The following is a 14,052-nucleotide window of genomic DNA, read 5'->3' on the forward strand; positions in this document are numbered from 1 at the left end:
GTCCATTGTCCATCTACTTGCAGATGGTAGGATATGAATCATTTTAATTTCGCCCTCTCTCCCCATTTAGACATATAATGCAAATGCCTACTTCCGATCTAAAACCATGTAGTCTTTGGTTAAATGTATAATCAAGTAACAAGTGCAAATGAGTGATACCAGCTCCCTCCTTTTTAAGAGACTATTAACCAGTAAAGGGCTGGGGAGAAGGAAGGCTAAGGAATGGGTTTACAAGAGAAGGGAAAGGATAAAAAAAAGTAAAATTGAGGTTCTAGCTTTTAGCAAACTCACATAAATGCATGCACACATAGACATGGAGGAGCTCCTTAACATGGAAATGAAAACAATAGCATTTCTACTTTACATAACACATCATGGTTTATGTATGTTTGTACTTTTACAGCATAACTGGCTTGTGCTTGTATAAAGGAGCCTCTTTGCCAGGGACTCAGTCAAGGAAACTAAATTGTACATTTAGGGAACACAAGTTTGCAGTACTAGGAGCAGGAAGCAGAAAGCTTTCCCCCACTTTCCTAGGCACAGGGCCAGTCTTCAAGAAATTTCAAAATAAGCTGTTTGGCTTTGGCTTACTCCTACTCTGTGTGCAAACACCCAGGGCCTTCATGTGACCTTTAGCTACCTACGGCTACCCAGTACCCTAGTACCCTAAAATGTCGTGTGTCGTAACTTATCTAATCTCTCTTTTCTCACTTCAACCCTTATCAAAACTTCCTTTCTCCCAAAGAAGAGGAATAGGGCTCCTTTATTAGCAGAATCTCTTAAACTAATCAATAGTAAGGTAGTATGTCAATGATCAGGTAGTGGACATCTCAGAGATCTGTTTTAAGACACAGAGCTTAAAAATCTCAAAATTAATCTCTAACTGGTAGAATTTCAGGTAAAACAACAGGAAAGTAAAAAAATAAAAGTCAGGTTATATGTATATGCTGGGAGATGAGGTCAACTTTCCAGGTAGCTCATACTGAGCATGTATACAGTTACTTTGGAGCATTTCTACTTTCCATAACTTCCTCCCTTTATCTAAAGCTTAACCCAAAATTCTCTAAAATACCAATGATTGTTCTGGAGATCCCTCCTCACTTACCCACCCAATGAGATAGGAGACTTTGTATGGGGTAGGCAGAGGGAAATGTCACATCACAGAGAGAAAATGGCATACCAGGGTATAATGTCTCCAGTAAGAGCCTAACTTTCAACCTAATACTAGTATGTTACTGTTCACAATGTATATAATAAATTTAGGTAAATTATCAAGTTATAAAAATATACAATAAAACCTTACAAGAAACTCTGAAATAATTGATGCTTGATAATTCTAAGTAAAGACTACAATAAAAATATGGTTATTGGCTATATTCCATCAATCCTTTTTAATTCTCTTTGATTTTTTCTCCTGGTCTTCTGCTTTCCTTTCTGCAGGTCGCTTCTTCAACCCCTTCATTTTCCTGGTTTGTAGTTTGCTTAGGTCTTGCTTCTGCATATGAATTCTTCCATAAGTTGTACCAAAAGTATCATGAGAGACATTTTTCTTCTTCTTTGGCTATGAAACAAGAATATATTATATTTAGTTGGGTCTACTACCATGAACTGGTAAAAATCTAGTGTACAACAACTATTAACAATCTCCATTAGTGAGCACACCTTTAATGATACAGAGTCTATAGCCCTACAGCCCTTTCTCCTCCAACTTAGGTATAAACAGATCACTCAGAGCTTGTTAAAATGCCAATTCTAATTCAGTAGGACTACGGTGGGATCTGCAAATTCAGCATTTCTAACAATTCTCAGGTAAACTGTCAGACCATACTTTGAGAAGCAACACAACAGACTAATCACTGTCATGCACTGAGAGAATTTCCTGTGTTTAGCTTAAGGATTATAACTATCGTTTCAATCTTTATTGGCATTCCAGAGATGCCATGTCTACTTGCTTTTCAAAACCATTCAAAAGTCAAAACACATTTTATGCAAGTATGGGTTACACATACTATGCTTGAAATTACATTTTCACAATGCCTAAAATGAGCCCTATTTTTGCTGAAAACTGGCAGTCTTGACTACTAGGAAGCTCCCAGCAACACCTGATGCTTGGTTTCTACAATTTTATTATCAATTATGGTTGGCTTATTTGCTTCTTCCTCCTTTCTTTGGCTCTGAGAGTCTAATTTTATCTATTTTATTGACCTCTTTATGTATGCTCTTCAATATAATATGCCACAAATCCTTTTTTGGAAAGAAGAATGGAATATACAAATAAATATGGCACCAATCTACAAGTCATGTACCTTGAGGGCTTTGGGCATTTTCATAGATAACTTATAAAGGTCATCTGATGCTAGGTGTGTCCTCCTCAGAACCAGATCCAATGAGGGTCCCATCTCCTCCAATTCAATCCGAGGTGTTCTGCAGCCAGATTTCTTCAACAGCAACCTTTATGAAATAGCAAAAAAGAAATGTTGCTTTGACTTTGATAAAAGTCCCACCGCCCTCCCCGCAAATATTTTTGTTCTAGAAGATTACAGCTCCATAAAATATCATAAAATGTTTAGAAAGGCTAAGCTTAGAGACTTCCCTGGCAGTCCAGTGGTTAAGGCTCTGCGCTTCCAATGCAGGGGGAATGGGTTTTATCCCTAGTCAGGGAACTAATATCCCAGATACCACATAGCATGGCCAAAAAGATTAAAAAAAAAAGGAAAGGCTAAGCTTAATACTTTATATATTTAGACCAAGTATTTTCTTTTTATTTTTTTTAAATAAATTTATTTATTTTATTTATTTATTTTTGGCTGCACTGGGCCTTCGTTGCTGCTTGCAGGTTTTCTCTAGTTGCAGCGAGCAGGGGCTACTCTTTGTTGCGCTGTGTGGCTTCTCATTGCGGTGGCTTCTCTTGTTTCGGAGCACAGGCTCTAGGTGCATGGGCTTCAGTAGTTGTGGCATGTGGGCTCAGTAGTTGTGGCTCGCAGGCTCAGTAGCTGTGGTGCATGGGCTTAGTTGCTCTGCGGCATGTGGGATCTTCCCGCACCAGGGCTCGAACCCGTGTACCCTGCATTGGCAGGCAGATTCTTAACCACTGAACCACCAGGGAAGCCCCAAGACCAAGTATTTTCTTTAGTCTACTTATTTTCAAAATAAAACATAAGAGTATGCAATATTGTTGAGAAACAGCAGGTGATATAGTTCTAAGAAGTGAAGTGGAATCCTTTTAGTTGACTTCTTCATCTTACGCAAGATTTACATGATTATAAAAAAATCTTAATTGGGGGTTTTTGAAACATTATATTACATGATTGATTAACAAATTCTTATTTCTCTAAGACCTATTCAGAATCAACTTTTCTCCATAGCATAGACATTTACTGATCTCTATAGATTGTAATGAACTTAATATAACAAAACCACAACTTTCTGGATACCATATGTCCAAATAGCTCTGGATTTGAAAGCATATGAAGGATACAATGGGGAGGAAGGGAGACTCACAAATTCTTTTTTTGTGAGAGATACAACAAGAACTGCTCAAAGACCTGAAGGTTATTTGAGTTAAAAGACTCAATTTGTTACTGTGGCCAGATCTCCATACAGGGGAAAAAAAGGACTAAATAATAACGTTTTAAAAGATCAGCCTTGGGCTTCCCTGGTGGCACAGTGGTTGAAAATCTGCCTGCTAATACAGGGCACACGGGTTCGAGCCCCGGTTTGGGAAGATCCCATATGCCACGGAGCAACTAGGCCTGTGAGCCACAACTACTGAGCCTGCGTGTCTGGAGCCTGTGCTCCACAACAAGAGAGGCCGCGAGAGTGAGAGGCCCGCGCACCTCGATGAAGAGTGGCCCCCGCTTGCCACAACTAGAGAAAGCCCTCGTACAGAAAGTTAAGAACTATTGCCCAGAACCTTTACACCCCATGTAAATCTCCATTTCAGATCTTAACCTCAAGCTTTGTTTGTTTTGTTTCCCTATAAGCTCTAAATCAAAAGTGACATTAGGGCTTCCCTCGTGGCGCAGTGGTTGAGAGTCCGCCTGCCGATGCAGGGGGCGCAGGTTCATGCCCCGGTCCGGGAGGATCCCACGTGCCGCGGAGCGGATGGGCCTGTGAGCCATGGCCGCTGGGCCTGAGCGTCCGGAGCCTGTGCTTGCCTATTTCTTGAGAAAGACTGGCATTACCACTCTTGTTTAAATTGCAATTTCCTTATTTTTCTCCCTTCCATATCCCTCTCTTCTGTTGACATTCTGTTTTCATTACTTAACTCCTTGCCTAGAATGTTGTGTTTGCTTTTTAAGGTATGCTAATACTTCCTGTTTTGCATATTTCTCCCCATAAAACCTACCCAATGCCATGGCAAAGGCATACGTGGCAGTTACTAAAGATCTTCAGTTTCATATTAATAGCTCTGGCCCTATAGTGAATAAAATTCTACAAGGAATTAATTATTATAGGATATACAGGAAGGTGCCAGTAACACTATGATTTCTTTCCCCAAAAGAGGAAAGGTCAAAGGTTCTATTAATGTAATTCCATGCTCAGAGTTCCTTTCATACAAGAAGCTCAAAACCATTTTATAAGCCTTACTGATCTTCACAAATTAATAAGCGTCAATATTAACTACTACCTTTAACCAACTGCCTAAGGGCTGGTTGGAAGAGGGCAGGACACCCAAGAGCAGCCTGTGAGAATGCCTGAGGAGCCACAGTAGGTCAGACACACTTCTACGGCACATTCCCACCTCTATCTGCACCCCTCTCCCTCTCATAAAGGAGAATTATCCGTCTCAGAGGGACCTCAGAATTACCTATATGATATTACTACACTTTGCAAAGGAAAAACAGGGGCCCTGAGAAGTGACTTGCCCATGTCATGTGGCAAAGCCTGGCAAAGAGCCAGGTCACTAGGCTCAGAGGTGATGCTCATTCCCGGGACCACCTCTTCCTTCCCCTCCCAAGCAGAGCACAGCCCTTGGAGGCTAAGCTAATCCACATCTAGGGATTTTCCCCAGTAGCAGCTTGCTCTCAATCACACTGTCCACTTTCTATTTCAAATCAATAGCTAGCAGGTATTACAGGATATAGATATGAAAAGCTGGGATTAAAATTTTACACTAGGGGGGCTTCCCTAGTGGCACAGTGGTTGAGAGTCCGCCTGCTGATGCAGGGGACACGGGTTCGTGCCCCGGTCCGGGAAGATCCCACATGCCGTGGAGCAGCTGGGCCCGTGAGCCATGGCCGCTGAGCCTGCACGTCCGGAGCCTGTGCTCCGCAACGGGAGAGGCCACAACATTGAGAGGCCCGCGTACAGCAAAAAAAAAAAAAAAAGTTTTACAATAGGGTTTCTGATCTTAAAAATTCAGATCTTGGGACTTCCCTGGTGGTCCGGTGGTTAAGAACCTGCCTTCCAATGCAGGGGACATAGGTTCAATCCCTGGTCAGGGGAACTAAGATCCCACATGCCACAGGGCAACTAAGCCCTGTCACAACTACTAAGTCCATGGGCCTCAACTAGCGAGCCCATGTGCCACAAACTACAGAGCCCACGCACTCTGGAGCCCATGCACAACTAGCAAAGCCTGCGTGCTGCAACTGAAAGATCCTGCATGGTGCAAAGAAGACCCTGAGTGCCACAGCTAAGTCCCAATGCAGCCAAAAATAAATAAATAAATACATAAATACATAAATAAATAAATAATTTCGTAAAAAATTCAAATCTTTTTTTTCATTATGGCAGATGCCATGCTAACCTAACAGTGATTCCAGCAATTACATACTTCTTAAAGTAAGTGGACAGATGAATATGTGTAGTTACACTGCCAATTTATCCTTGTTCTTAAGACTGATTTGCTAATTTTCTGTCCATTTTGCTTTATTTCTCTGTATTTTCTTTCTTTCTTTACAAATTTATCTTTCTTTTCACTAAATACAAGTTCTGATACAAGAGAATACTTCCTTTGAAATTGTTCACCATGAATTTTAGATATTATTCATTTCTCATTTTCAAAGACTTTTATCTTTATTTTTTAGCTCCTTTGTATCCCAGGGTCTCCTTGTTTAACATAAGTTTTCAAAAAGATTTTTTTTTAAGTTAGTGATTTTTCATCTTTTATCTCTTGCTCTATAAATAGGAGTCACCTACTTCATAATATTCTTAGCTGCCCCAAAATCAAGTTTGGAAATGAAAACAACAGATTATAGGGACTTTCAATCTCAACTAGTTAAAAATTATTATAAAATCCTTTGCCTGTTATTATTTAAATGAGAAAAAAATAGAAAAATAGAAATGGTGGTACCACTCATGTGGTGAAAAGAACCGAGCATCTCTGACTCCATACAGTTGAGACAAAGATGGAAATTACTAACAAAAAAGAGGTGATTACTTAGTTCATTTGGATGTTCACTGGACACAAGCTGGTCAACCATGTATTCCATTATGATAAAAAAACAAAATTAAAACCATGGATGAAATGCTGAAGTCCACGAACGGTGGCACAAACGGCACCACTGCACGAAGACACTGTCAACACTGGGCTGTCGGCGCTCAGGCCGCACTGCCACGCCACAGCGCGAAGCAGACGTCAGGCTGAATTCAGTATACCAAGGGAGGCAGTTAGTGGGAGTCAATGTATTCTCTAGGAAAGTGTGTGCTCCATCAATCAGCGCTAACACTTTATTTTAAATAAGGGAAAAAACAAGTCATGCTTACCTCAAAAGGCAGTTGCAGCACGTCATTAAGGTTTTTATGAAAACAGAATGTGCTTGTTAGGATTTATATTTATATTGTGGTGGGGGTATGGGTAGAGGCCTGGGCTGGAGAAAGAACGTAAAATGAATCTAGCCACTGAATCTTCTTATTACTTTCAGACTCCATTTTTTAGACTCAGGACTTTGAGATTTGCTTTGGCTGGGCTAAGACTTGTGGCTTGGCGCTCTAAATTTAGTCAAGAAAAACAGGGAGATACTGCATAAAAGTATGGCAAGTTAGGACTGAATAAGCGTTCTAAGCTCAGAGGGAGTGTAGTGTTTGATGCCCCAGGGCCCTGGAAAAGCAGGGTTTCCGGGAGGCAGAAGTTAGCAGGGGAGTGACAGACCTGAGGATCAGCACAGAGCTACTTTGTCACTGCTATTCTGAAAACTCTCCAAATAAACTTTTGGCCAGACACCAATTCTAAGTCTGAGCTCTATAAAACAGTCACACTAAAATGCTAACCCTGAGGATTAACAAAAACATGCTAAGAAATGCACTTACTTATAGCTTCGAAAGTAAATCTTCCCATTCAGTGCAGTGAAGTGCAGAACATACTCTAAACCAGCCAGACGGACATTTGATACGGTGGGGCCTCTGAAGAAATCTAAAAGCACAAATCAGGTTGTTTGGAAAAAAAAAAAAGATTAACGTACCTTTAAAATTCAGTTACAAATCAGCTGCATTCTAAACGCAACTCTCTGTATCTTATCTAAAAAGCAGCACAAAAACTCATGCCTGAAAAATCTGATGGTCCCGCCCCTCTACCATTTAATCTCATGACTGTATTTCTGTTTAGTTCACCGAGCCATGTAATTTTTCAGTTTTGCAGTTCTCCCTCTAAGCCAATGCTCAGCACCAGAGTATAACAGATTTATTGTGAATAGTAATTTTTTAGAAAATGTAAAACAAGGTATACAATTTTAATCAACTAAGACAGACAGGTTAAGATGGCAAAAGTCTATAAAAATGGCTGTTCAAACTTTGACTATTAAATTGAACTAGTGTTTGTTTGTTATATGGCAGACGCCAACAAAGAAGAAAATTCTAACAAGGTATCTCAATTATATGAGCAAAGAAAAGCTATCTAGTGTCAAAGCCAGAAAAGAACCATCAAGATCAATGAGTAGACTGTTTTCCCACAGAGTGGTAATAATACCCAAGTGGCACATATGAGATAATTTTAAATGATACACAGGAAGATATAATCTACAATGCATTACTTATGTTATCATACACCATTTTCCACTGAGAGTAGGGACATAGGGTTTCCTTTTAAAAAGAGGAGTCAGAGGCTTCCCTAGTGGCGCAGTGGTTGAGAGTCCGCCTGCCAATGCAGGGGACACGGGTTCGTGCCCCGGTCCGGGAAGATCCCACATGCCGCGGAGCAGCTGGGTGAGCTTGCGCGTCTGGAGCCTGTGCTCTGCAACGGGAGAGGCCACGGCGGTGAGAGGCCCACGTACCGCAAAAAATAAAAATAAAAAGAGGAGTCAATTTAAAGAAAAATCTCCAGTGAACAATGCTATGGATACTCCACGGACATGGCTAACGTTATGAAGGTGGCACATGAATGAAAAGAGTTTGGAAAACAGCAAACAGGTTTGGTCACCTCATTTTACAGATAAAAAGATTGAACTTGGGGGGAGGCTAAATGGGAACACACGAATAACATCTAGCTAAGAAAAAGTTATGCATAAAAGGGTCATCCAAATTAATTACTTAGGAAGAGGTGCCCTAAGACAGGTGATGTCATAAACAGGAAATATCTCATTCTGTCCCAATCTGTAGCCACTCAGCACTTGCTTCCCTCCTCCCATTAGCTCATAAGATGGGAATTATCTCCATGTGCATGGACATATACATCTTTTACAGTTTGCTTTTTCCTTCTTACAGATAACTAAAAGAAAATCACATCACTAACATACATAAAGCAGACATTAAGTGTGCATACCCTTGTACACACCACCCTTCCTTACTACCACAAATAAAAATCCCTTGGGGGTACTTTTATAAACCAAATATGTACTTTTTCAAGGTATTTTGATCTAAAAATTGATTTTAATTAATGAAGAACTTTCCCATAGTTTTGCCAAAACCTGACTCTCCTTCAGTGGCCAAGTTAATAAAGCCCCACTCACGGTTGTGGCAGCATTATTGAAGTCAGAGTCATTCTGGGGAACAAGATATGTACATTCCAGTCTCCCCTGAAACAGTTTTTGTAATGCAAACCTTACAGGCATGTGCTTTTTCCATAAGCTTTTAAGAAAGAAAACAAAAAACAACAAAAAAAATGAAATGAAGTAGAAAGTTTTAAGAACATTGACCCTTACCTCACACCATACACAAAAATTAACTCAAAATGGATCATAAACCTAAATGTAAGATCTAAAGTTATAAGACTTCAAAAAAATATTTATAAGAGAAAAAAATCTTTGCAATCTTGGGATAAGCAAAGGTTTCTTAAACAAAACACTGTATGAACAACCATTAAAGAAAAAAATTGGATAAACTACACTTCACAAAAATTTTAAATTTCTGCTCTTTAAAAGACATCACTGTTTGCAGATGACATGATACTATACATAGAAAATCCTAAATATGCCACCAAAAAACTACTAGAGCTCATCAATGAATACAGTAAAGCTGCAGGATATAAAATTAATACACAGAAATTTGTTGCATTTCTATACACTAACAGCGCACTGTCAGAGAAATACCTAGGAATAAACCTACCTAGGGAGTTAAAAGACCTATACTTGGAAACCTGTAAGACATGGATGAAAGAAATTGAAGACAACACAAACACATGGAAAGATATACTGTGTTCATGGATTGGAAGAATTAATATTGTTAAAATGACCATAATACTCTATAGATTCAATGCAACCCCTATCAAAATACCAATGCCATAGAACTAGAATAATTTTAAAATGTGTATGGAAACACAAAAGACCCAAATAGTCAAAACAATCTTGAGAAAGAACAGAGCTGGAGGAATCATGCTCCCTGACTTCAGACAGACACAAAAACAGATACATGGATTAATGGAACACACTAGAGAGCCCAGAAATAAACTCACATACTTAAGGTCAATTAATCTATGACAAAGGAAGCAAGCATATACAATGTTGAAAAATCTCTTTGGTAAATGGTGCTGGGAAAACTGGACAGCTACACATAAAAGAATGAAATCAGAACATTTTCTCACACAATATATAAAAATAAACTCAAGGGCTTCCCTGGTGGCGCAGTGGTTGGGAGTCCGCCTGCCGATGCAGGGGATACCGGTTCGTGCCCCGGTCCGGGAGGATCCCGCATGCCGCGGAGTGGCTGGGCCCGTGAACCATGGCCGCTGGGCCTGCGCGTCCGGAGCCTGTGCTCCGCGATGGGAGAGGCCACAGCAGTGAGAGGCCCGCATACCGCAAAAAAAAAAAAAAAAAAATTGTAAAAAAAAATAAAAAAATAAAATAAAATAAAAAAAATAAAATAAAATAAACTCAAAATGCATTAAAGATCTAAATGTAAGACCAGAAACTATAAAACTCCTAGAAGAAAACATAGGCAGAACACTCTTTGACATAAATCGTAGCAATATTTTTTTTTGAACCTGTCTCCTAAGGCAAAGGAAACACAAGGAAAAATAAACAAATGGGACCTACTTAAACCTAAAAGCAGAAGACCTGACTAGACATTTTTCCAAAGAACACATACTGATGGCCAACAGGCACATGAAAAGATGATCAACACTGCTAATCATCAGAAAAATGCTAATCAAAAGTACAATGAAATATCATCTTACACCAGTCAGAAGGGCTATCATCAAAAAGACCACTAATAACAAATGTTGGTGAGGATGTAGAGAAAATGGAGTCCTTGTAGGAATCTAAGTTCTACAGACACTGAGGAAAACAAGATGGAGGTTCCTAAAAAACTAAAAATAAAACTATCATATCCAGCAATTCCACTCCTGGGTACGTATCCAAAGAAAACAACACACTAATTTGAAAGGATACAGGTACTACCTCAATGTTCACAGCAGCATTATTTACAATAGCTAAGATATGGAAGCAACCTAAGTGTCCATACACACACACACACACACACACACACACACGCACACACACATACATACATACAATGAAATACTACTCAGCCATAAAAAGAATGAAATTTTGCCATTTGCAGCAACATGGATGGACTTGAAGAGCATTATGCTAAGTGAAATTAGTCAGAGGAAGACAATGTATGATATCACTTGTATGTGGAATCTAAAAAATACAACAAACTAGTGCACATAACAAAAAGGAAGCTGACTCACAGATATAGAGAACCAGTGGTTACCAGTGGGGAGAGGAAAAGGGGAGGGGCAAGAGAGGGACACGGGCTTAAAGGTACAAACTACTATGTATAAAATAAACTACAAGGATATACTGTACAGTACAGGGAATATAGCCAACAATTTATAATAACTGTAAGTGTAGTATAATCTTTAAAAATTGTGAATCACTATGTTGTATACCCGAAACTTACATAATATTATAAATCAGCTATACCTCGATAAAAATTTTTTTTTTTAAAAAGACATCATTAAAAACAAAAAGGCAAGGGACTTCCCTGGCGGTGCAGTGGTTAAAGACTCCGTGCTGCCACTGCAGGGGGAGCGAGTTTGATCCCTGGTTGGGGAACTAATAAGATCCCACATGCTGCATGGTGTGGCCAATAAATAAATACATAAATCAATAAAACAAAAAGGCAAGCCACAGACCAGGAGAAAATATTCAAAGATTATATATCAGACAGACAAAAGACTTATCTCTCACACACACACACACGCAAACACATACACACTCTTCCACATTAGTTCTCAATAAAAAGACAAATAACCAAATAAAAAAATCAGGCAAAGATCTGAACAGACACTTTACCAAAGATATACAAATGGCCAATAAGCACATGAAAAGATGTTCAACATTATTAGTCACCAGAAAATGCAAATTAAAACTGCAACACTACCACTCCTTTATTTTGTAGATTTGACTTTGGAAACATACTACTGTCAGTATTCAACACCTATTAGAGTAACTAAAATTAAAAAGAATGGCCTACCAAGTATTGACAAGGAGATGGAGCACCTACAGTTAGTGGGAATGCAAAATAGTGCAACCATGTTGGAGAACAGTTTGGCAGTTTCTTAAAAATGTTTAACTTAGGGCTTCCCTGGTGGCGCAGTGGTTGAGAATCTGCCTGCCAATGCGGGGGACACGAGTTCGAGCCCTGGTCTGGGAGGATCCCACATGCCGTGGAGCAGCTGGGCCCGTGAGCCACAACTACTGAGCCTGCGCGTCTGGAGCCTGTGCTCCGCAACAGGAGAGGCCACAACAGTGAGAGGCCCACGCAAAAAAAAAAAAAAAAAAGTTTAACATACACTATTCAAATGATCCAACCATTCTATTCCTAGGTATTCACCCAAAGGAAATGAAAACATAGGTCCTCACAAAAATTTGTATATAAATATTCATAGCAGTTCTGGTAATAATTAAAAGCTGGAATCAATCTAAATGTCCATCAACAGATGAAGGTATAAACAAACTGCAGAATAGCTATAAATGGAATACTGCTCAGTTATAAAAAGAAATGGAGGATTGATACATACAATAACATGAATGAATCTCAAAACAAACTGAGTGAAAGAAGTCAGGCCAAGAAAAGTACATACTCTATGATTCCATTTACCTAAATTCTGAAAAATGCAAAAATGACAGAAAGCAGATCAATGTTTGCTTAGAACAGAGAAAAATAATGGATTACCAAAGGGCACAGGGAAATTCTGGGGGGTGATGGAAAGGTTCTATATCTTGATTGCAGTGGTGTTTTTAGAGGTATATAAATATGTCAAAATCCATTAAATTTTAAAACTTTAAATATGTGCATTTGGACTTCTCTGGTGGCGCAACGGTTAAGAATCCATCTGCCAATGCAGGGTTCGATCCCTGGTGCAGGAAGATCCCACATGCCGCGGAGCAACTAAGCCTGTGCGCCACAACTACTGAGCCTGTGCGCTAGAGCCCGCATGCCACAACTACTGCAGCCCGCGCGCCTAGAGCCCGTGATCCGCAGCAAGAGAAGCCACCGCCTGCGTACCACATTGAAGAGTAGGCCCCACTTGCTGCAACTAGAGAAAGCCCATGCGCAGCAACAAAAACCCAACGCAGCCAAAAAATAAATTAAAACTTTTAAAAAAAGAATTTAAAAATAAATACGTGCACTTGATTGTATGTAAATCATACCCCCAAAAATAATTTATAATGAAAAAACTTAATAAAGTTATCCCTAAAAATTGAAAACAAAATGAAATGAACCTGTGTATTGGGCTGAAGGCATAATCATACAGAAAAGGACTGTTTCAAGTGACTTCAAAACACAGTAATTTGACCATATTCCTAATAGGATATATAGACATATAGAGCTGCAAAAAAAAACCACACAAACAAAAAACCAAACACCCTTCAGTTGCACTCAATATTCATACTACCAGTAGTAATAATAGTATTTTATTCTGAGACTGTTGTATGTGTAGTACAGTATAAAGTAAATGCATCATTATGTTGGAGTCATTGAGAACCTGGATTTTTGTCATGGATGAAAGAAGGTACGTACGTGTACATATCCTTCTGTCCTAAATTTGAGTTCGAAGTTTCAGTATGAACTCAGGATATATTTTATCTTAACAAATAAATCTCATAGTTCTGTCCACTGAAAAAGCCTAGAAACAATGACCAACCCAGAAATACTCCCTAGCACACAAAATGTGATTTCTAAAATAATCTCACTTAAAAAAAACCCAGGATCTTTACAGAAATAGCTGATTCCAGGACTGGAGCAATTAAAGTACAAGAGGAGTCTAAAACATCAAGGGGGTGATGGATTAAAATGTGTTGAAACTCAGAGCACTGTCAAAAAGGCTGACCCTAAACTGGACAGGAATGATGGTTGAGGTAAAAAGGGAGATATTATGAGAATAGGGATAAGGAGAAAAACCTGGTTAAACAGAAATAAGGGGGTAGAAGATAAATTGGTTATAATTAGAAAGAAAGCCCCAGTTTGGACATTTTTTCAATGGATCAATTCCAAGCAAAAGTAACACCTTTAGTGTGACTGTGTCCATGAGTAAAAACACTGGGAAAGGGCACAGGAGGATGACCAGGGTGTTGACGGGAAAGACTGGGAGATGTGGAGTCAGAGAATGGATAAGATCCTGATTCTGACACTTACTAACTCTTCACTCTGGACATCAGTGAACTG

General features: G+C 39.3%; 1 protein-coding gene across 3 annotated transcripts in view; it reads right to left on the reverse strand.

Annotated features, from left to right (window-relative positions):
* Nucleotides 1–1,376: 1,376 nt before the first annotated feature.
* The window catches only part of RPF2 (ribosome production factor 2 homolog), a 36,600-nt gene continuing 23,924 nt past the window's right edge, over nt 1,377–14,052 (reverse strand). For all 3 annotated transcript variants that reach the window (XM_032651174.1, XM_032651175.1, XM_032651176.1), the window contains exons 8-10: nt 7,255–7,357; nt 2,307–2,451; nt 1,377–1,561 (exon numbers count right to left, since the gene is read on the reverse strand). In XM_032651174.1, coding sequence (XP_032507065.1) covers nt 1,382–1,561; nt 2,307–2,451; nt 7,255–7,357 — 428 coding nt within the window. In that variant the 3' untranslated portion in view covers nt 1,377–1,381. The remainder of the gene's footprint in view (nt 1,562–2,306; nt 2,452–7,254; nt 7,358–14,052) is intronic.

Source organism: Phocoena sinus, chromosome 12, assembly GCF_008692025.1.
Source record: "Phocoena sinus isolate mPhoSin1 chromosome 12, mPhoSin1.pri, whole genome shotgun sequence".
Classification (NCBI taxonomy): Eukaryota; Metazoa; Chordata; class Mammalia; order Artiodactyla; family Phocoenidae; genus Phocoena; species Phocoena sinus.